The sequence below is a fragment of the Equus przewalskii genome, chromosome 14, assembly GCF_037783145.1.
Source record: "Equus przewalskii isolate Varuska chromosome 14, EquPr2, whole genome shotgun sequence".
NCBI classification, from domain to species: domain Eukaryota; kingdom Metazoa; phylum Chordata; class Mammalia; order Perissodactyla; family Equidae; genus Equus; species Equus przewalskii.
Window position 1 is genome coordinate 87987314 of NC_091844.1, and position 23563 is coordinate 88010876.

The window sequence follows — 23563 nt, forward strand, 5'->3', positions numbered from 1 at the left end:
CCTTTCCCATTGTAGTTCTTCGTTTTTCTGTACATCTTGTTAAATACTTTTATACATATACAGAATACTATATACTCTGTTGCACCTTCGTTTGTTTTTTCCACTTAACACAGTCTCTTGGAGTTCTCACCCTTCAGGATATGTGGGTCTACCTCATTGTTTTTACAGCTGTAGTGTTGTCCATTGCATGGGTGAAACAAAAATCAATCACCTCCTAAGAATGACTATCTCATGTTTCTCTTTTTTGTTATTAATAAGTATATTTGTGAAATACCCCTAGCTATGGAAATCATGGTTTAAAAAAATGCACATTTAATTTTAATAGAAACAGCAGAAACCCCTTCCCTAAAGACTGCACCAATTTATACTTTGACCCTGTTAAGAAGCATTGTTGCTTTCCTACATCTTCCCAGCACTGGACAGTGTCAATATGATTTTTTTTAAAACTCGTTGTTTATGATCTGCATTTCTTTAATTGGGAACAATAAGAATATATTTTCTTACGTCTTTTGGAGATTTGTCTTCTCTGTGGATTTCCGATTTGTTTCATTTGCCTTTCTTTGATTGGGTTGTATTAATGATTTGGGAGCCATTTGTAAATTAAGAAAATGTTACTTGTGTCGCAAATAGTTTCCTCCATGTTTTGGACTTTTGGCTTTATGGTATTTTCCAAAGAGAAGAGTTTCATTTTTGCATAGAGAAATGTCATGTCTTTGGGGATGGTTACTTCTTAACACATAGCCTTTTGAGACTCACTGAATATTCAGCTTCATTTTCAGTCCCATGTAATCAGGAATCACTTCCCCGCCCTGGCTTTGCCACACCCCTGCCTTCTGAACCAGAGTTCTTCAAACTGCCACAAAGCCGTGCGATAGTGACCGACAATCCTCAAGGTGCTTGAGCAAGTTCAAGACCGGTTACTCCTGTGTGCCTGGTGATATGAAAAGTGCTAAGGATGACAGTGAAATGCACTGAGCACAGACCCTTCCTTCACAAAACTTATCTATCAGAGGAGACAGAGGCACGCGAATAACTCTAAGAAACGCCAAAGTGGGACTCAGATGGTGTGAGAAGGAGAGACAAAATACTGTTGGGGACCATGGAGGAAGAGACACTACCACTTGGTGAAGGAGCCAGAAAGCTTAATGAGGAGGTTGGCATCTACAAGGAGCCTTGGAGGGTGGGAGAAACTAGGCAGACAAAAAGGCAGAAATTAGACTGAGGGCATGCCAGGCAGCACGCACAGCGCAAAAAAGAGACAAAGTGCCAAGCATACTCTGAAAGAAAGAAAAACTTACCACCCAAAATATTAAAATCAACATCTCTTTCTCTCTCCCTCTCTCCCTCATCTCTCTCTCTCCTCACTTCATCAAATAAACCAAATTACCCATGAATTTTTATATAGCCTTTGCCAAGGCAGGAAAAACTGAAAAACTATTAGGAGTCTGATAACCCAGATCTCAGAGTCAGAAAAAGCCTTAGGTCCTCGCACAGGACCGCCCATTCCCATGCGTAAGTCTCTCTGAAACCTGCCTGCAGAACTGGCCTCCAGCCCACCGTGAACTACCCCAGGGGTGGGGGGTTCACGCCCTCCTTGGAGAGCCCGAATACGCGGTCTGGCCATACACTTTTCAGCACTGCCGTTCACCTCTCCCACGTTCCTTCGGAAACTTTTCAAAACTTTTACACATGGTTTACAAATTTAGCAGGTAGCATAAACAAAAAAGCCTTGCTTGCACATAAAAGGTTTGACAATCAATGGATCGAAACAGATCAGGCACTGAAAGAACTAGAGGAATTCCAGCCTATCTTGATTCAGACAGTTCTCAAGCACCCGGTTTAATTAAAATCGTGTGCCATGAACACAATTTGAAATGCATAAAAGGAAAAAGGAAACATTTCATCTTTATAAGTTCACAGAAGTTTTTCAAATTAGCTAATTAATGTTGATAATATTCTGTTTTTAAGATGAAAAATATTATTCAAGTGTCAGATATTGGCAAAGATGGCATGACTGTATAATTAACACATTTGAAGCATCCTCTGGAGGAAGAGGTGTCATATGAAAGCACAGATCTATTCTTTGCATTTGATTTTGTCTTCATCTACTTCTGTGCCAGTGACACACACGATGACAAAATAAACACACTTGTCCATAATTCCCAGGGCGGGGGGGTTGAGCAGGATCTGATGGTAAGACCTACATATAAATAACTCCCTCAGTCTGGGATTGCTTTAAATGCATAAACGCCAACAGAGTTGGGGCTGGGAGAGGAGGCCGTGGGGAGCACTGCTTACTCCTTACAGAGCTTCTGTCGGGGATGATGGAAAAGTTCTAGACACAGATAGTGATGTTGCTTGCACAACATTGCAAATGCACTTAACACCATCAAACTGTACATGTGAAAATGGTTAAAATGGCAAATTTTATGTTACATATATTTTACCACAAAACTATTTTAAATGATAACAGAAATCCTTGTGATCAAACATCAGAAACATGTATTTTTAAAATGATGTTCATGATAATATGCTCTCTTACAACTTTCCAAGGTCATTACCCTTTTATTCCAAGATTGTATACTTAAGTTTAAGCAACTCGTCATAGGTAACTCGAAGCCACAAATATTACTAAAAGCCTACTGCCTCTGAAGCACTTTCCTAGACACTGTGAGGACATGTAAGATGACAAGGCACATTCTCAGCCCCCTATGGACTTCACAATCTGTTTAGAGGTGGGCGGTCAAGCCAGAAGCAACACGTGTAAGAAACCTAACCTAGCCAACATCAAGTAAATATCACAGGATTAATTTTTCAAATGAACAGACAAATGAAACGCCAAGTGAAACTGCAGTCCACTGAGAGCAGACACAGATCACTGTGGCCTATTGATCAGAAAGTGATAATTGAGAATTTTTGCCTTTTTATTATTAATATGAGCTACTATTGTGCATATAAAATGCTTGCTCTCTTTCTGATCCTTCAAAAACATAGGCTAGATTTTAGGGCCAAAAACCTTCAATTTCTTGGGGCGTTCCACACCCGTAAGGAACAGACACACCAACAAAGTTTTGTCTGGCTCATGCTGGGAGCAAAGACGAGTTGTGTGGACCTGACAGAACTAAAACGTTTCTGGACATCCTGCAGACGATCAGCACAAGACACAAGATCACGAAGCAATTGTTCCAGGAGGAACAGACCACGAAGCCCAAGACAGGAAATATCTCTTCTGAGAAATTACATGCAACTAGCGTAGTGCACTGAGGAGAGGAAAGCACAGGCTCTGGAATCATTCAAAACTGGGTTCACAGCCAAGCTCCCCTACTTGCTGACTCTGTGACGTCATCAAGTTACATGTGGTCTCTCCTTCCCACTGTTTCTGAATCTACAAAGTGGGCTACTGACACCTACCTTGAAGGTGAATGTGAGGCTGAGATGGGACACGTGTGAGAGGGGCCAGTGTGGTCTCTGACACAGGGCAAGTGCTCAGTAAATACCGGTCTGCTCTCTCCAGCCCTTCCTGTCCGACTTCCCAATATTCAGGTTTGGGCAAGAGAGGGAAGGTCTGATTGCTCCTTATCACTTCTTTTCCCTAAAAGCTTAGATTCTTACCCCAGATATCTAAAAGCGAGGTGTCTGGACTTGCCATTATTCAGATAATATTGCTTGCATTAAGAAAGACACTTCGACTCACTGTAAGAAATTCAATCTCCTGACTGATGTCAAGTTACTAACGCCCCCAGAGGCCTGAGTAGATTTACATAACAAGTCAACAAGGCTAGATGACAAATTTCGATCTGTACAAGGTATACAGGTGATCGTGTAAACTCAGTGTCATCAAAATGCCCGTGTCATATTTCTACTAAAACACAGCATCCAGCTCCTCCCTAACTTAGACATAACAGCAGTCCCGTGTTCTGCTCCCTGAATGCAAGCAAGTGGTCTTTTTTGCCCCTCTTCCCATGCCCTGCGGCAAACGTCTTCCCCACTGTCGTCAGCCCTTGAGACCATGGTCTTACGCTCAGTCACCAAAGCAATTAAATATTCTCCCTCCTCATTTGACAGTCTTCCCAAATCATCCGGACACAGACAGGACAGCTTTCCCTGAAAACTGACTCCAAATCAAAAACACTTCAGAATATAAAGAAGGAAGAGCGAATGGTTTGAAAGATCATTCCCTTTGACTGTCTGTTTAGGTCATAAACTCCTTTGATGTTGAAAAACTTGAACAAACTTCCTGAGGACCCGTTTCTTTTCCCACAAATGCCCCCTTTCAAGATGAGCAGACCCAGGAGACAACTCCCAGTGGCTCCAGCGTGCACCCACGGGCCCTCTAGAGTCATTTCTCTCCCGTCTTCAACATGGTGCCCGTAGCTGCAGGGCAAGTTCAAGAGTAGGAACGTGTTGGTTGTGAGGCTGTTGCACCTTCAAGTTTATTTGTAGCTCAAGAGGATTCAGCATCAGAATAGACTCAAATTTGATAGCCCAGATTTATTACACAACCTCCTGCCTGGGGCCAAAATTTAAAAAGCAAGAAACCCAGCCAGCCCCGGTGGTCTAGTGGCTAAGATTCAGCGCGCTCACCACCACAGCCCGGGTTCATTTCCCAGTTGTGGAATAACACCACCCATCTGTCAATTGTCATACTGTGGTGGCAGCTCACATCGAGAACTAAAAACCAACAACCAGGATACATAACCATGTCCTGAAACTTTAAAAAAAAAAAACAACAACAAGAAACCACCTTGAAAAACCAGATTTTTTCAAACAAACTCCCAACAATCTGTTTGTTAGGTACATGAATTGTAGATTTAAAGCAGATGTTCTTTTTTTTTTAAGATTTTACTTTTCCTTTTTCTCACCAAAGCCCCCTAGCACATAGCTGTGTAATTTTAGTTGTGGGTCCTTCCAGTTGTGGCATGTGGGACGCCGCCTCAGCATAGCCTGATGAGTGGTGCCATGTCTGCGCCCAGGATTCGAACAAGCTAAACCCTGGGCTGCCTAAGCAGAGCGCACAAACTTAACCACTTGGCTGAGGGGCTGGCCCCTAAAGTAGATTTTCTCTTAAATATTCTCACCACAAAAAAAGACAAGAAAATGGTAACTATTGTGGTGATGGATGTGTTAATTAGCTTGATTGTGATTATTTCACAATATATGTCTATACCAAATCATCAAATTGTATACCTTAAATGTATACCATTTTAATTGCCAAATATCCCTCAAAAAACAAATAAAAGTATTTTTTTTCCCAATTCACATATGTTAGATAGATTAGTCATATAATCTCACAGCACACCACGGACTCACGCTTCCCACACTGCTGTACATCTAAAGCATCTGGATCGGAGGAACAAACCAACCACACAGCCGAGTCCTCCCGTGCGAGCTCATGCTGCCATCTACAGAGCGCACACGGCACACATCCTGCCGTCCCCCAACAAGACGTGCTATTTACCAACACCAACGACCGGCCAAACAGCACATCCATGGTGCCCATGAAAATGGAGCCGCCTACACCTGTCCGCCATGGTTCACCTCCCCCAACTCTCCTCTCTAGAAATATATCTTCAAAGTTGGTAGAAAACAAGTTTTTCAGTCTTCGAGTCGAAGTGCAGTAAAAGGTAATTAGGACAGGATAGAAGCCATTAAAACTATTCCTGTAATTTCTGGCACATAAGAGACCTCATCTCAGGTGCAGCCCGCCTGGAGAACACAAGCTACGCTTCTCATTCTACGCTGATCTGTACCCTGGAACCAGCTGAGGCTCTCCAATCCTTTCTCTATCACATGTGAACTCCATTCAGCATGTGAAAAGGATAAAGAGGGGCCTTAGACCAAAGCCATTAAATACAAGATAAAAGTAGAATTGATTTACCTTGTTGCTTTCAAAATCAGGAGCATCATCGTGTATCTCTTCAACTTCTTTAACTATCTCAGCTGGTCTCTAGGGAGAAAATATGCCGTGTTTTAGATGTACTTATAGTCAACCTATGTCAGACTCCTTTAAAGAAGCAAAAAGCACACGAAATAGTGTGACTTTCTACATCAGTTCGAGGACAAAGCTGAAAAGTCACCATAGTTTTTCCACAGTGCTTATTCAAATACAGGATTGTGTCTGCTCTGTATTTTTACCTTTGGCTCCACCAATGAAATGCCAACCTGTTTAACAAAATTGTTGGATAAATCTTTAAGGAGAAACACTATAAATCCATTTGTGTAAAAAAAGGAGTGGATTGGTCACTCCAGATGCCTCTGGTCAGCAGGTAATAAATGCCACTGTAATTCTCGGTGCACCCTTGGGAACCCCAACCAGCACCCTCTTTCAGTGTTCAGGAGATGCCTGCTATAGCCTGGCTGATCTCGGTCATCGCATAGCAGTGTGTGTTCAGTCTCCTTGTTGATTATTTCCCAGCTTTCAAAACTAGTTGGCAAAAGGCAATGCACTGTCCTTAATTGATGCCCTGGAACCTCGCTCCACCCTTGGGGAAAATCATGTAGTTCTGTGGCAAAAAAAAAAATCCCTCCCATAGGGGCTAGTTCATTTACATTTCTGTATCAGTAAGCATATGCAGATGAGACTGCAATAACAAGCAAACCAAGTCCACCTGCTATATGTCCACGGTGGGCTTCAGAGGGCGCTTCCTGCTCATCACAGCCACCCAGGACACCAGGCTGATGGAGACTCATGTTTCCTCACGTCTCCATGCTCTCAAAGGCACAGAAGGGCAGTGTGGCAAATGTCTGCCCAGAAGAGTCACTCATTTCTTCCCCTCACCCATCATTGGTAAGGCAGGTCGAATAGCCACACCTGAGTTAAAGTGGCTGGAGAAGTACATTCTTACCATGTGACCAGAACTGATGTTAGTGAAGAGCCCTAAGGATCCAACAGCTCCTGCCAGCTGACTGTTGAATGTGCAAGAGCAGAGATCTGTGGCTACGTAGACATGGGGGTGAGTATGCAATACGGCAAACCCATTAGCTCAGGCCTCAGTCATCCAGGCTTCCTGAAAATTCAGACTATGACTGTATGAGCAGTCTCTTCCTACAGTTTACATAGAAAAGAATACAACTCTGTGGGGACTGCTCAAATCAAACAAAAAAATAAACTTTTCAAAAGCACATTCTTTCAAGGAATAATTGATGCAATGCCAATCGTTGATTCATCCACTTATTCAGCAGATATAAACAGAACGCCTACCATACTGCATCCCCCCCAAGCTGAGACACAATAGTGACAGTGAGTATAAACAAACATGGCCTTCAAGTAGCTTAGAGTCCTACAGGGAAGGCAAATATTAATCAAATAGTCACACAATTAAGCATAAAACCACAACTGTGATAGGGGCTACATGAGAGATACATGGAGCTAAATAGAATATAATAGATTTAACACATACGGGAGACTAGAAAACATTTCCTCTAGTGTGACTATTAATTTAAAATGCGAAGGATGAAAAAACATTAATACATAAAAGGAAAAGAAAGACCATCCCAGGCAAAGGGATGTGACAGCCATGTTGCAGGAGAAAGCACTGAGCTTCAGAGATGTCAGGGATGGCGAGTGTGCGGAGAAGAGTGATCATAGACACCTGGCCAGGAGACGACAGTAGTTAGGACTAAAGTGATGGTGATGTAGAGAGGGAGGGCTGGATCAATTCCAGACATATTTAGGAGGGAAAATTGATAGAACTTAAGATGATCTGGATGTGCAAGAGTTGAAAAAGGTCAGTCTCAGGAGTATCTCCTAAGTTTCTTTTTTGTCTTAGCGGCTGGATGGGCTATCATACATTCACTGAGACAGGACGAGAACAAGGCTCGAGGATGCTGGGGAAGGAGACCATGGATTTATTCTCACTTTGCTGAGCTTCAGTATCTTAGAACATCTAACAGGTGATATAAACTCAGCAGATGTATGTATGTGCTGGAGCTCAGAAGAGAGAGCTGCACAGAGACTGAAGCCATGGTGATATAGAATTCTGCCCAGGGAAAAGGTCTAGAGTGAGAAGAAAAGATGCCCCAGCCCTGACCCATGTTGAAGCCCAACATTTGATGGCCAGATAGAAGACCAGAAGCTTAGAAAGAAGAGTGGCCAGAGAAAGAAGGAAAATTAGGAGATAGGTGGGTCTTGCCAAATGAAGAGAGTCCAAAGGAAAAGAGAGCAGCCAAAAGTATCAATTGAAAGTGAAAGGTCAAGCGTGATGAGAACTGAGAAATGTGCTGGATTTGGTGGCATCAGGTCAAGAGCTGTTTTGGATCATTACGGGCAGAAGTCAGAAAAGGCGAAGGAGAGAGGAGAAGATGGAGAAAGTGAGGAGGGACCACTCTCTCCAAAGACTGGTTCCACAAGTGAGGCGAGAGACGGGTGTTGCCCAAAGACGACTGAGGAAAGGGAGGGTTTGTTTTTGTTTATAACAGGAGTGCTTTCAACATGTTTAAAATCCAGCCAGGAGGTCAAGTGAAGGGAGAAGTTGAATATACCAAAAAAGAAAAAAAATAATTGATAGCACAAGATTCTTGAGAAGCTCTGAGGGGACAGGATCCAAAGCCTGGGAGAAGGTAGGAGGATGGACATTTCAATCATGAAGAACGGGAAGATGGTGCAGCCTAAACACTCATGTGTAGACACTGATAGCTACCTATCTCATAGCCATTCCTTATCATGTTCTGTGTTAAAAAAAAATCCCAATTTTCTTCACATATTAGTCATTAATTCAGCAGAGCCTGGGCCCCTTTCCAGACACCAGAAGTAAACCCTGATTAGTCGACACCACCAAAAATCGATCGCCTCTCTCCACTAGCAATAAGGATTAGGCAGAGGCATGCGGTAGATTTCTGGAGCGCCCCTCAGAAGACTTCTCTCACTATTTGAAAAAGACACAGGAAGGAGACAGTCTCTCTGATCTTCTCAACATTCATGAGTCTCAAGGTGCCTCCCAGAGCTGAGGCAAACATCTTGAGACTGTGAGGAAATGAGCCTGAAGCCAACAGTCAGCATACTGAGGAAGGCAGGATGTAGCAATGGGAGGAACTGGGCCTCAACTGCACCTCTGAGCTGGACAACTCTGGAAGCTTCCATCACACGGAAGGCCTCTAGCCTTCTATTACATGGCGTGATAAGTGTTCCTTATTGTTTAGCCACTTCTCCTTAGGTTTTCTGTTCTTCACAGCTAAAAGCATCCTAACAGATATAGTACTAATTATACTTTTTAATTTATTCATTAAAGTGGATACCCCAAGGGCCTTTGTCAGCTTAGTCTGAGTTTCTCTACACATCTGAAAGTACCAACGCTTTAAAGCTCCATTATGTTTTTCCTAATTAAACAACACAGAGATTACACAAATTTAGACTGACCTTCTCCTAATTAGTCCACATTATTTGGGTTTTACTTTAGTTAGTGTCTTATTCTTGGCCCTGTCTCTGGAGTGCAATGAAGTAAAGGAAGTGGTGGGCAGGGGCATCGCTCCGGTTGCTACTGGAGAATCTAAGTGAAGACACCCTCTCCTTGCACTGACTCTTGGGGACCCGCTGAATATAACTGAATTTCAGTAGAGGTCGGAACTGGACCCAGTCCTTTGTGATTTCAGCCATTGCCCCTTCTCATGCATGACCCCGAGACAGGGATTTGCACACATGTTGGTCGCCTGCTGGGGAAGCCGTCCTGGGGCTAACCCACAACAGAAGGGCACATGCAGAGAACTGCTACCCCATCTCCCCAAATAAGGAAGCAAACGTCAGAGTCCTGGGCCAAACAGAGCCCGCAATTCTAGGCATTTTTCTGTCTTCTTAAAGTATTTATAAAAATTAATCTTAAATCTGGCATAAGACATTACTCTTGTGAAAAATGTGTTCCTTTAAATGAGACAATTTCAACTTCAATGTTTTAATATCTGGGTGCCATTTTTGTGTGGATTCTAAGTGCTAAAAATTGTTTTCTTAACATTGGAGTATAATACTCAGGACTTTAAAAGCCAGTGCAAAAATTCATCACTCAGAGAAGAAAAGTTTATAAAGCGGACTGTTAACACGACCGCCAGGTAGGCCTGCATTCCAGCTCCGCTCATAGAATGTTGGAGCAGGAGGGCTGGGTGGCAGGCGGACACGTTATCGGCTATGAAAACCAAAGAGAAACAGAAAATTGAAAATAAATTGTAATTTCTTAAAAATAAAAACTTAAAAGGAGACAATGCCCCGTAGGAAGAAAACAAAAAAGGTGGCTGCGGGTGGACCATATCCACGGCGATAGATGACCATCAGTAAAACCCTTCGTACACCCCAAGTTTCAGCCCCTGGCATTCTCTCCCTTTCACTTCATTGTATTTCCCCCAAACTAAGCCTTCTGCCCTGTGCAGGAACCACGTGGTTCAGGACAAATAGGGTCCAGCGACTTCGAAGCTCCCCCACTCACGATGCGGGGAACTGAGGCCACTCAGGTAACTAAAATGTGCTTCTCTAACCGGCGCCTCCACCCTGTTCTCTCATGAGCCAACGACGGGCATCAGTGGAAGCCTGTGAGGGTCTCCACGTCAAGTTTGTTCTCAAGAACGAGCTTTTACCACCAGGAGCCCAGGAATGTGAGAAGGCACCTTCCAACACACGCAGGGAGAGAGGGCTCTGCAGAGATCAACGGCCAGCGTCTCAGCCGGTAGAAAACCAAGTGACTGAAGTTGGAGGATAGAGAAAGGGGCGTCTGCGATTGGAAATATATAAAGTACGCATCACTCCATGAGTAAATTAAAAATAAAACAATTAGAAGACAGAACCAGAAAAATGGGAGCATTTTAGGAATCTGAGCCCAGGTCAAAATGCAAGTGAGCAGTCATCGTGGACCGTCAGGAAGACACGCTCAAAGCAGTGATAATACACCAATAACAATAATCAGGGTTGGAGCGGGGAGTGGGTGATAAATTTAGTGTAAAAGGAGCTGGCTAAAATGTCTTCATTTACTTATCACTATATAATTCTTAAATGTGCAACAAAAATATTTAAACTGTTAGTTTGAGTTTTAAGAGAAAATCAAATCTTTTGGTCATTTTTTTCATGTCAAGGAAAAGAATAAATAATATTACGAGTAATTTAGAAAATACAACAAGACACACTGGAAAAGTGCTCAAAATACCAAAAGGAAGTGGAAGGCTAGTACATTAAGACATAGTCTGTGATACGTTAAAACTGTATCGCAGGAAAGAAAAATAGCAGAAGTTAAAAATAAATGACAGCGTTAAGAGTGAGTGATTTCTGAAACAGGAGCAGAAAAGCTCGCTGGCTATGGATTTGGTGCTCTGGAATTATAAGCTCAAGGCTGGGACCTAGTCCATTTAAGAGGACCAAATGGGACTTGAATGCTAATACTGACCTTTCACGGAATACAAATTGTTTTCTCAAAAACTGACAATTGGAATTGGACTGTTAGCGCCTTCAGGTAGACACTGGAGACAAAGTGGTGCGTTTGAGAGCTTCTCTGACCGTCTCCCCTTTGCAGGTGCAGGAACCAGGGCCAGAGGACCGTGGAGACCTGTCCCAGTGCAGGAGGGGAGCGCACAGAGCTGGGCTGCAACCCAGGCCTGGGGCCCTCTGTCCAGGCACTAGGGGGCGGGCCTTGATCCATTTGGATCCTCTGCAGGACTCCACTTCCCACTCCTCTGGGAAGCCGGGAGGAGGGCAACAGTGAGTGAGGGTCGCTAAACTCCGGGCTCTGACTGGGCCTCACACGTTCATTGCTTCATGTAGCCCTACACAAAGCTGCACAGTGATATCACCCCCACGGCACAGATAAGGAGATTGAGGCCCCAGCTCAGAAAGCTGGGAAGTGGCAGACCCATGAGCCCCACACCACACCATTCATTCTGTCATTCTGTTATTCCACAATTGATTAGTAAGGGCCTCCTACCCGCCGGGAACCCTGCTAGAAACAAGGGCAACAATAGGGAGCAAAGCAGACCACCCCCTTCCTTAGGGAGTTTATAGCTTAGAGGGGAGAAGAGACAATGATCAAATGATGACACAGCTAACTATGCTGCCACAAACTGTGACAGTGTTAAGAAGGGTCCCAATAGAAGAAGAGCCTGTCAGGAGAGAGGGAAAGGCAGGAAAACAGGTGATATAGGATCCAAAGGATGAGCAGTAGCTAACTGGAGTAGTCTTAGAACATTCTAGAAGCCAGGGATTGCTTGGGGGAGGGGTTGGGGATGAGACTGCAGGCAGGCAGGGCTGCTGGAGCAGACTAAGAAGGCGGTGGGCACGGCCATGCGATGCCTGCTACCCACCTGGTCCAGAGGCACTTCCACCTGCACATACTGGTCCTCTGTCACTTCTGGCACTCCTTGGGTCTCCGTGTTAGGAGTCTGGGCTTTATACACGTCACCTTCTGGGGAAAAATAACACGGACAGGGTTTCAAACCAATGTCCATTGTACATTTTCTGACCCAAACAAAAGTTACAGCTCAGCATCCTCTGAGCTTCCTGTGTCATCGTCAGGCAGCCTGGCCCATGGACCCCAGACCCCAAACACCTCACCTCCGTCCCCATTGCCCTTGTGTTGGCTTCTGTCAAGGCTGTAGACTGTGAGGGACTCAATGTCTGCATTGTCTGTGTACGTCCCTGTCTCCACTAAGGTCCTAGAGCTTGGATGTCATGGTCATCGCTATGTTTCACCCTCCATGGGACTTAGTCCCAGAGACAAAATACAGTGGACATTTCACAAGCACATGTCCAGTTAATTCAGTTAGAAATAAACACAAAGCAACCCACCAGAGATCAAAATCAAGCAACCCATCAGATAGCAAAATCATAGATTTTTTTTTTTTTAAAGATTTTATTTTTTCCCTTTTTCTCCCCAAAGCCCCCCGGTACATAGTTGTATATTTTTCATTGCGGGTCCTTCTAGTTGTGGCATGTGGGACGCTGCCTCAGCATGGTCTGACGAGCAGTGCCATGTCCGCGCCCAGGATTCGAACCAACGAAACACTGGGCCGCCTGCAGCAGAGCGCGCGATCTTAACCACTCGGCCACGGGGCCAGCCCCGCAAAATCATAGATTTTTAAGGACTTGCAGTTTATTATAATATAAATATATTTTATATATATTATATATAAATATAATATAAATATATAATATAAATATATTCAAGAACTGGGTTTGAACAAACTGGGTTTGAACAAACTAGTTGTTAAAGTTGTGCATTGTAAGATACTCAAGTTAGTCAATAGATAAAAATCACTGTAATTAGCAATGCAGCTGGATGTGTTTTATATTAAGTGTTTATAAAATCCTGAAGTTCTTGAAAACTTTATCCTCACTCCGACCAGAAGTGACAGCCGAAGATAAAAAAGTGGGCCAGCCAGTTCTTTCAACATCCAAAAGGACATAAAGGCGGCCAGTGATGAGCTCATTGAAGCAAACTGGGCAACTCCAATCACAGACCCCTTCCATTGCTCGGTCAAGAGTCCTGGACCTCCCACTCTTCCCTGGGTCCATTCTTGCCCTTCCCGGCCCTCAGCCCCACGAGAACCATGCCCTGAGTCTTGGGCTGGAGGAGTCCCTGCTCTCGAGGGCGAAGGGATGGAAAGGGAAAGGAAGGAGCAGGAAGGCAGCATTCATCAGGAACCCGCTGGGTTCCAGGCACTCCTCTATGCATTCAATATTTAATACTCATGGCAATCCTTGAATGAACCTACTATGCCCATTTGCAGATAAGGAGTCTACCCATGGTCACAGGTTGGTGATGACCATAGCTGGAATTCGAGCCCACCACACCATACTGTTTCCCAGGGGAAGGCCCGATGTGTGTCGGGCAGTCCAAGCTACTCATGTACGAAATGTTTTGCCAAGAAAGAAGTTTTACACACAGTGATTAAATTTTCTATTACTGTTAATATAGTGCAGCATTTCGGATAGTACAGATTGAACAGGCTTTGGTCTTAGACCTAACCTGACCACAATGTGTTAGAACAGCACCACCTGTGCGTGCACACGTCTGCCAGGCAGTGAGCTCCATGGAGGGTGGAACATATCCAAACACGCCCCTGTCTAGCGAGTGCCTGGTGCACAGCACGATGATGCATTCATCATGGGCCGGGAGCACCAGAAGTGGGAGAGGAGTGAGAGAAAGCATCAGGGAAATGTCCAGCTCTGTAGCCTGGAAGCAAACGGAGGAGCAAGAGAGGAGCTAAGAAACAATCAGAGAGCAAAGAAGAGAAAACTGAGCTGCGTGAGATGGTAGTGAAAGCCAAGTGAGAAGACGGTTTTAAGAAAAATGACTTCCCAAACTTGTCAGACACTGCAGAGAAGTGAAGGGACCCCTCCTCCTGCCCTTTTCCTCCCCTCTCCGCAGGCAGCCGTAGGACTTGAGTCTCTCATTAAGCATCCATCACACACACTGGTGAGATGGCCACGGGGCTCACGTGAGTCAGAGCTCAGTAAAAGGTGGTGGGAGGAGCAGCACCAGTAACAGTACTACCAGTAGGAGCAAGAACAGGAGTAGGAGTAGATTTAAGTTATTTCATTTTAAAATCACTTCTGAAGTTTAATCTTTTAAATGTGTCTCATACTCAAAAAGTAAACCCAGACAAGTCAGCTCCTATTTTCACGTTTCCCCCAAAGGCTGACTTGTGTGTTGGTTGTCTTCTGTGTCATTGGTCCTTCGGGGAAGACACGCCCGCCCTGACGGACACAGAGCCACAGGACTACCCTAATACTAGCCTTAGCCTGGAGGACTTCCGCCTTGGACAAGTCAACGGCCTTCAGCACTGGAATTTTGTTTTTCTACCCTCCCAACCACTGCCCTACAAGCTGAACATTTTATTAATAAATCAGATAGCTGCAAGTCAGGTTTTTAAATCAGATAATTACAAGTCGTATCCATGCAGTACGAAATTGATCTGAAAACACGCCTTCTTCACACGGTAGCATTTTTTACAGCCTACAGTGACATGAAATTCCACATTACCTGCACCACCTTGGATTAAAGGCTCTACCAGTGTTTTCTTCTGTCCTTCTTTGGCGTAAAAAACAGAATCCTGAGCTCTAGGTGGAATGTTGTCATGTTTAGGAGGTTCTTTTCCTTTGGAATCCTCCTAAGGTACAAATTAAGAATAAAAAGTATGTCAGGAACAACACAAACACTGAGTGTTCAGTGATTTTGAGGATGATCAGAGAAAGCCCACGGCTCCTTGGGGAAAGCAGTGGGATGGGATTCAGGCACCTTCAAGAGGCCCCCTTCTAGCACCATCTGGACTCTCCAATCCTTACATTTCTGCAAAGTGACAAAAAATGCTTCTCTCCCTCTGTCCCAGGGACACGGCAGGCAGTGCCTCCCCAGGAGGGGAAGGCCGATCCTCTTCCTAATGGAAGGTGGCTGTGTGACAATGAGGAGCTGCATTAGAAGGAGACGAGCGGGTCTAGTCTGAGGAGGTCCGTGTGGCTTCAGGGACACTCCCAAAAGCCTAATAAAATTGCCGCTTCAACTACAAAACCACTCCTGCTGGAACCTCCAAGCAAGATGGAGCATGTCTGATAAAGAAACGTACGGCAGGTTTGTTTTGGGATATGGTAAAGGGGAACTCAGATTTCTAAAAACCATCTGTAGACAATGAGCACAAGACACAACTAGACCACAGCGCAAGACGGACCAATTCTTAGCACCATCCCAACTCTATTGCATAAACTAGCTTCACAATACAGACTCTCTTTTTCAGTTTTCCTCTTTTCTGTCTTTGCTAAAGTATCTAGAAGTGAATACAGGCAAAACTATACAAATAAATATTTCTCTTGAGCTCTCTAGATCACTTAAGAAAATGTCAAACTAAAAACATTTACCTTGTACCATTAATATATTGTAGATGACAAGAACTACCAGATTTTTTGTCCTTGAGGAAATTAAAGTGTGAAAATAGCCCTTCACCCATATACAACAACCAAGCAAAATCTTGCTACCTATTTTAAGGGGCTTTCCTGCAAGTTGAAATTGTGTCCTTTAGCGTAGGAAACAAGGTCTTTGCAGACAGAATCGGTTTTAGAAACGGACACTGGTCTGCAGTGCCTGCATTTTGCAGGGAGCTGGGGGCTGGGATTCTGAACACATACTTGATTCTTCTTAGCATCACTGACATCTGTTTGCTGGGATGATTTTCCATATCTTTAGCCTCTAAGATAAAGACACCTTGTATTTATTTTATTATCTCTGAAATAATACTCAAAGGACAGCGACAAAGAGACACGCCCACCCTCCTCATAGGAGACAAAAGCAGCCGTGACACAAAGCAAAGAGCACAGAGCCAACAAGACCCTCTGCCGTCGGGCCCCCGGCTCCCCATCACCCCAAGCCCAGCGACGAGATGAAAACGAGGTGGCTCCACACAGACCTGGAAAGTCACACAAAACAAAAGGAACTTCCAGGGAGTAACATGGCAGGGAAAAGTGGACATAATGTCATTAAACCAATTTTACTGTTTAATCTCATCTCTTACCTAGGTATATGAAGTTTTTACAAACATCTTATTTCTATGAAATCTAGTGAAACTTAGAGCCACACTGGTTTGGCCTCTTGTCAAGTCGAGGCTCCAACATCAGCTCCCCAGTGAGGACCACCTTGCCCACTCTCGTCCTATCCCTCCGGCTCCTTCCTTATCCTTCCCCACATTCCCCCACAGCACTTTAGCGTAAACCTAATAATTTATCTATGATGTTTATTATCTTCCAACGCTAGACGTTGGAAGCTCCATGAGGGCAGCTTTGTTGGTTTGTTTGTTTTTCTAATAACACATTCCCAAAGCCTAGAACAGTGCCTGGCACATAGGAAGCCCTCAATAGCTATCAGCTGAACGACTAAGTGACCATTGAATGACTATGAACCTGATCACTCCCCTGGTTCAAACACTGAAGGGAGTTGTCGCAGCTTTAGGAAGGTGCTCAAACACCCTAGCTTAGCAAGGTAACCTTCACGCCCTAAGCCCACCTGCCCTCCCATGCCCACACCCCTCACTGCTCAGGCTTTGCACAACCCAGGCCTTTCTACCCAAGACACTCCACCGGGACTCCCTCCCTCCCCTGCTTCCTAACCTACGACTTCTCATCCTTCAAACCGCAGTCGGAGCCTGCCCTCAGAGGGCCCTCTGCTGTGTCCCTGTAACGCCTGACATATTGTCACCAGGATGCAGACCTTGCCCTCTGTGCACTCCTGGTGCTCCACACACAGTGGGCTCACAGCATGTACCTGTGCTCAGCTGAGCCATCATAACAGCTGCTCAGTACATCTCTGCTGATTTAATGACCTGAGGAGGGAGATGTGGCAAAGCAGGAAAAGAAGAGCTCAAAATCTGGCATTCTTCAGACAAGGAAAGGTGAGGGGTTGCTACGCACAGCTTCTGCAGGCCAAGAATCTCCTTCTGTGGATGTTAAATACATACGTTTTCTAAACAATTCAGGAGTAGGTTGCACACATCATGCACCTTTACCTCCAAGCACCTCAGTACGTAATACTGAAGACACGTGACCTACTTAATACTGAAGACATGTTTCCTAACGACGGAGATGACCCTTACAGAATCACGGGACAGTCACCAAATTCAAGAAGTTAACCTTGATGCAACACGCTTACCTAATCCACCATCCATAGCCCCATTCTGTGCAGTAATGTCTTTATAGGATTGCCCCTCCAGGAAAGGCCCAGTCCAGGATCACCTATCACATTTAGGTGTCGTGTCTTCTTAGCCTCCTGTAACCTGGAATTGTTCCTCAGCCTTCCTTTGTCTTTCGTGACACTGGCACTTTTGAAGAATACAGGCCTGTTTTGTTTTATAGGAAAAATCTGAAGTTGGCATTGTGTGGTGTTTCTGCATAATTAGATGAAGGTTATGCATCCCTGGCTGGACCCTACGTGCCATGTCCCTTCTCAGGTATCACAGCTGGAGGCCCAGGGTGACTGTCTCCTTTGTTGGTGACGTGGCTCACCCAGTCACGGGGTTTACAGCTTCCCCAAGGGCAGTCCTCGCTGTCCGTCCAAGCCAGTGCCATCGGCAGGACATGCAAATCTCCAGCTCCACCAAACTGCCCTGCACTCGACTTTGATTCCTGTGTGAGTCTTGACCTAATTACCTTTAAAACCAGCTGTAAATGACTCTCATTGAAGTGGATGATCTTATCTAAACAGAGCAAACTGTAACAGTTGGGAGAGCTATAGAAAGAAAGCAACAAAATATTGACATAAGTCCACTTAAAACAAAAAAAAGTAATAAACCCCTGAAAAATACACTGAGAGCTTACAAAGTATATGACTAGACCTGCACATCTACTGAATGTGACCAGACCCACACCATTTGAAGTGTGAGCAGACCACACCTAGCACACGTGTCCAGTACACGGTGTGTGACAAGAACTGGAAACAGACACAAAAGGCCTCGGTGTGAAACTGAGGTTCTGGCCTTTCTCGTGGAGGAGGAGCTGTGCACCAGACTGGCTGTAGACACCCCCCTGACCGTCTGGAGCCTGGTATTTAGTCGGGGCTCAACTGCAGAGTCATCCTCTCCCAGCTCAGCCACTGGGGGTCAGGCCCTTCACCACAGCTGTCTCAGGGCCTCTACATGACCTGGGACTGATAAGAGGGCCTCTCTGAGGATCCGAGTGAGGTTTGCAAAACTTCCTTCCAGTAAGGATTTTAGAAGCCTGCTGGGTGCACAGAAGTACTCTAAAAATGTTAGAAGCAGATGTCAGTGACTTGATGAGTGGACACAGTTGGAATCCTGAGCTACAGAGAGCCATCGGGAAATGCGGCTGTCCAGGCGAGAGGCCTGGAGAGGCTCCCCCAGGTGAAGGAGCGGAGGGTCCATGAGGTGACTGAACGCCGCGTCTCGTTTTCGGGCTCTCCAGGTCTTTCTCCCTCCAGGATGAAGCCCGAACTCCCAGCAGCACAGCCACGCACACGGGCCACCCCCGGGCCCAGCCTGCCCTCACATTCCCATCAGGGGCAGCCTCACCATGCGTCTTGCTGTTCCCCAACATGCTGGCGCTTCCACATTCTCATGTTCTCCAGAGTAGCCACTTCCCCTGGTGTACCTAGCCAACTTGTCTACAGATCCTTCAAGACCCAACGCTATTGTCATCTTGTCCCAACACAGAGCAATCCCTCCTCCGGGCTCCCCTCCACTGTACACACAGCTCCACCGTCAGTCACATGCCTGTGGTTTTCTACTTCTCTCCCTCTGGCCAGGAAGCTCCCCAAGGACAGGACGAGGGCCACCTGCATCTTTACTTGCCCAGTGCTTGGCATAAAGTGGGCATTCTGGATGTCTTTTCATTGTCAGAGCAACACGGATTTACAGCAGTTCTTGGCAAACAACAGATTAAGCAGGAAAACAGAATCTATTGCTTTCAAACACAAGGAAACTTTCATGAGCCTCATGCCTCCGATCCCCACTCGTGTGTGCCCCCGAGTCTCCAGCCGCTCAGATATTAACGTGAGCTCTATTTACAAAGGCAAGAGGTACTTCTTTTCGATTTCATTATTCCTTCTTCCTATTAAAAACATTTTCAGAAAATACACCTGAGGCATGTTAGGTTTATTTCTCTGTAGTGCGTTAAGAACCATTATTTTCCTCCAGAGCCTATTTCAATCCATCTAGCTATATTTTAATGCTATTGTAACAGATTCTCTTGCTCATGCACATGAAAGGCAGCCACCCAAGGTAACTCAGGATGAATGAGACAGTTTGTCTAATGCAAGAACAGTAACAACCCATTTCAGGGTCAATCTGTCCTCAGGCAGAAGACGACGAATGTCGCCACAAAAGGCATTTCTTTGGCTCCAAGTGAAGGTCCTGGTTCCAAGTGTGTCCAGGTCCTCCATCCGTGAACGGGTCCCTGCTCTGAGCATTACTAAAGCGGAAGATGTGCTAACATTTGAACCCGACTGCTGCGTCTTCAGGCTGCGAGCAGATGACATCAAACACTGCCTCGATTGCTGTGTGATGCTGCCATGGCCTTGACATTATCAGCCCACAAATGTCAGTTCCAGAGCACTTATTTCACACTGACCTCTACAGGCCAGGCCAAGGGCGGTTGTCAACCCCAAACACACACACACACACACTCATGCACGCACACACACACCCCCCCCAGTTTAACTCACCAACGCTTTATCTCATTTTCCTTACTGTTCATTACCAACACTTGTGCTCTGTGCCCAAAAGACAACTAGGTAACATTTAACATTCTGATTGGGAATGTGATATAAATACAATGCTTATTAACTATTTACTGATATTTTATAGAGGCTTGCACCCTAAAATATTCATTTTAACATATGAATGCAATTTTAAATATCTAGTAAATTAGTCTTACTTCTTTGGAAGGTAATAGATATAAACTCACAGTAAATGCAGTTGCTACAAAACTGAATTTGATATAACTAAATAAGAGTAGCTTCATTCAATTATTTTCGTTGGACTGAAAAAGTCATGTTTCAAGTTAATTGTGCCATATAAGGCTTTGACAGTCTCCTAATGATGAATTTTCCAATCTGCAAATATTTGCATCAAGCAATAAGAGAACTGAGCCAATCAACACAGACCGTTTTTGAACTATATTTCAAATGTGCTAATCGGTAAAAATGCACTGATATGATTTCTTTGCCATTTTCTTGGGCAATGAGCATTTTTAACAGTGCAATTTAAGGTTCAGCTCAATTAAGATAAAATTTTCATTCCATTTGAAATGGGAATCTAGATATAAGAAGCAAACAGCTTTGCTCTTCAACTTTTTTAATATTCTGGATGGGTTATCTACAAGAGCTTAAATTAGAACTTCATGCCCTTGGAAATAAGTGTGATGACAGAGATCCCAGGAAAAAAATAGGAAGTAAAAGAAGAGGAGAATCAGCTTCACTAACTGAGACCCTAAGGGGTCAGTAACATCTAGCCACACAGCCAAGGACAGCCAGGATTCCAACCAAGAAGTGGAGTCCAAAAGCCTTGCTCTCAAAGTACCGTGGCTTTCCCTTGGTGGTAGTAATTAGTTTACTAAGAAAAAAAATCTGTTACCATAATATGTAGAAAAGATTTCGTCCACTTCGGAGGCATCCACTTAGGCCCAAAGAAGGTTCACTGGGTTACTCATTAAAGAATCCACAATGATAATCCAAGAAAAATAAAGGAGATTTGTCCTCTATTTTATGTTATACAAAATTCTTTTTGACATTAAAAATACTTTTCTGCAAGAATATCATCTCTCATGTGACCGCTTTGCCATGATTTGATAAATGTGCTAATCTAGAGCAAAGCAATTTCTCACACATACACACACACCAAAATCCACCTCCTCATCCTGGAGCCCAGATCTCGGCTCCTGACACCACCATCCCCCAGCTGTCCCCCGAGGCAACCTGGAGTCATCCCTGACCTCTCCCACTTCCTCATACTCCACAGCCATCAAGACCTGCCTGTGTCCCTTTTCCATTGTGTTCCTTCCCATTTCATTGACTCAAGACGCCATGACTCATAAGACACATGGTTATTTTTTTTATGTGCTGCCAAGAAAGAAATCAAGTTGCCATTTAAACCACGCCACAGAGATTCTTTATTACCTAGAAGTTCTATTTTCTACTTACTTAAAAAGCCTTTTTAAAACTATATAGATGTAAATTTTTATCACATCCCTCTTGTACATAAAGAAAGAGGAGAATGTACCAGAAATCAGTTGAACCCTCCCAAGACCTTACATCCAGAGTCTGGCTCTTCTAAACCATTTCTGCCTCAGAGTCCAAGATGTCTGTGCCTTTCCATGCAGTGTGGACACAGTGCTCCACCATTATTCCTGGAATTTCCTTCCAAGCTCCTCCGCACATTTTGATGCTGGCGCTTTCTTGCCTGGAGTTTGGGAGGCAATCCCCTGCACCTATCTCGGTAACAAATGCAAACCAGTGCGGTGGACTGCTTCCTGGTGTGCAGAGGGATTATCACTTTGCTACATTCCTCTGCTGAGACGGAGTCTATTTCTCCACCTCCTGGAACCTTGCAACCACGTGGATGAGGACAGAAATGCCTGACAACCAGCACCAATTGCGAGACGTGTCAGTAAGGCTGGCTTAGACATTCCAGCCAGTGAACTCTCCAGCTGAACACGGCCCCACAAGGAACCTCAGTGAAACTGGCCCAAACCCACTCAGCCAACCACAGAATTTAGAGAAATCAAAAATCGCTGTTATTTTAAGCCCCTAGGTCTGCAGACGGCTTGTTAGACAATAATAGATACTGAAGCTGACAGCTTCAACTACATGTGGGTATCTCCCTTTCTTTGGTCCATAAAAGAGTTGCTTGTTGCTTTGCAAAACTATGTAGAATTGAAGAAGAACATACCCCACTAATATCAAATTCACATCTTGCTTTTCTATCTTCATGCTTTTCTGTGTATATAATAAATTTTCATTTCAATTTTGCATCATAACATAATCATTTTAAGGACATTTACACAGCAATTAAATGCGCATGTACAGTGCCAACCATGCCAAACCTCACTTGAAGAGACAGTAAAATGAGCAGCTGTAGCAAAGTTCACTGTGACAACAAATGACACTGCCACACGACTGCTAACAAGAGTTGTCAGATGCCATCAGCATAAGATACGCCCTATTTCAGAGATGTAAAGATGGAGAAAAAAGTTCCTTGCAGAATCAATGATACACAGCATCTCTCAAATCCGACTGCTCTGCTCCATCTGTCACCTCCTGGGTGCGTTGTGGTGGCCTCAGAACTGACCTCTCCTCCTCTATTCTTGCTCCATTTTCAATCCATACATTTTATTCCACCACTAGTAGACATTCTCAAGTGTACATCTGTTCATTTCACGCCCTTCGTTGCTGAAATGTGGATCCCTATGAACACAAACGTTGTCACCTGGCCTGCCAGACCCTTATTACCTGGCCCTGCCTGCCTTTCCAACCTGCCCCCTGAATCCCGCTTTCCTGCCACAGGTATTGTGTTTCCCTGACTCTACCGCGCAATGTTGATGGAGAGACAGGTGCGTCTGAAAGTTTAATAGAACAGGGATTCTTGACCTACTGGAACTGTCAGGTGGGGGGGTTGATGCTGTGTAATTGGGAGTGACTTCTAGGCTTGGGCTTAAACAGTGGAAGGCATTCAGTTCATTGGGTGAGGACTGTTGGGATCGCTCTGTCCTTTTCCTTGACACGTCTGCCTTCTCATCCAGCAGAAACTTACCCTCTGCTCATCTCTGTATCTCCAGATACAAGGGTTCCCCAGGCCACGGGATGAATCAGCAAATGCCCCTTTCAGCTGGGAGAGCCTGGGGGTCAACAGCTCTGGGCTGCACATGTGATATGTCCATGGAAGAGTCAAGAAAGATTCTTTGCCATGTATTCCATGTCCATTTAAAAAAAACACACACACACAACAAACACACTTGCAGATTTAAAAGAAAATTCAGCACCATTCTTATAGACAGCTGCTCTTTGCCCACCAGACGACCTTGGACGTCGAAGACCACCAAGGGTCACAACAGCCCCTCATATGCTGCAGGTGATATCCCCACTAAAGGGCCATCCTGGGTTTCTAG

At 44.7% G+C, this 23563-nt stretch overlaps 1 protein-coding gene across 10 annotated transcripts in view; it reads right to left on the reverse strand.

Moving 5' to 3' along the window:
• Window positions 1-23563, reverse strand: part of DCDC2C (doublecortin domain containing 2C) — a 106203-nt gene that overhangs the window by 36193 nt on the left and 46447 nt on the right. For all 10 annotated transcript variants that reach the window (XR_011525833.1, XR_011525835.1, XR_011525836.1 and 7 more), the window contains exons 7-9: window positions 14949-15075; window positions 12268-12368; window positions 5879-5947 (exon numbers count right to left, since the gene is read on the reverse strand). Coding sequence is in view for 2 of the 10 variants with exons in the window: in XM_070571773.1 (XP_070427874.1) it covers window positions 5879-5947; window positions 12268-12368; window positions 14949-15075 (297 nt within the window). In the remaining 8 variants the exon portion in view is untranslated. The remainder of the gene's footprint in view (window positions 1-5878; window positions 5948-12267; window positions 12369-14948; window positions 15076-23563) is intronic.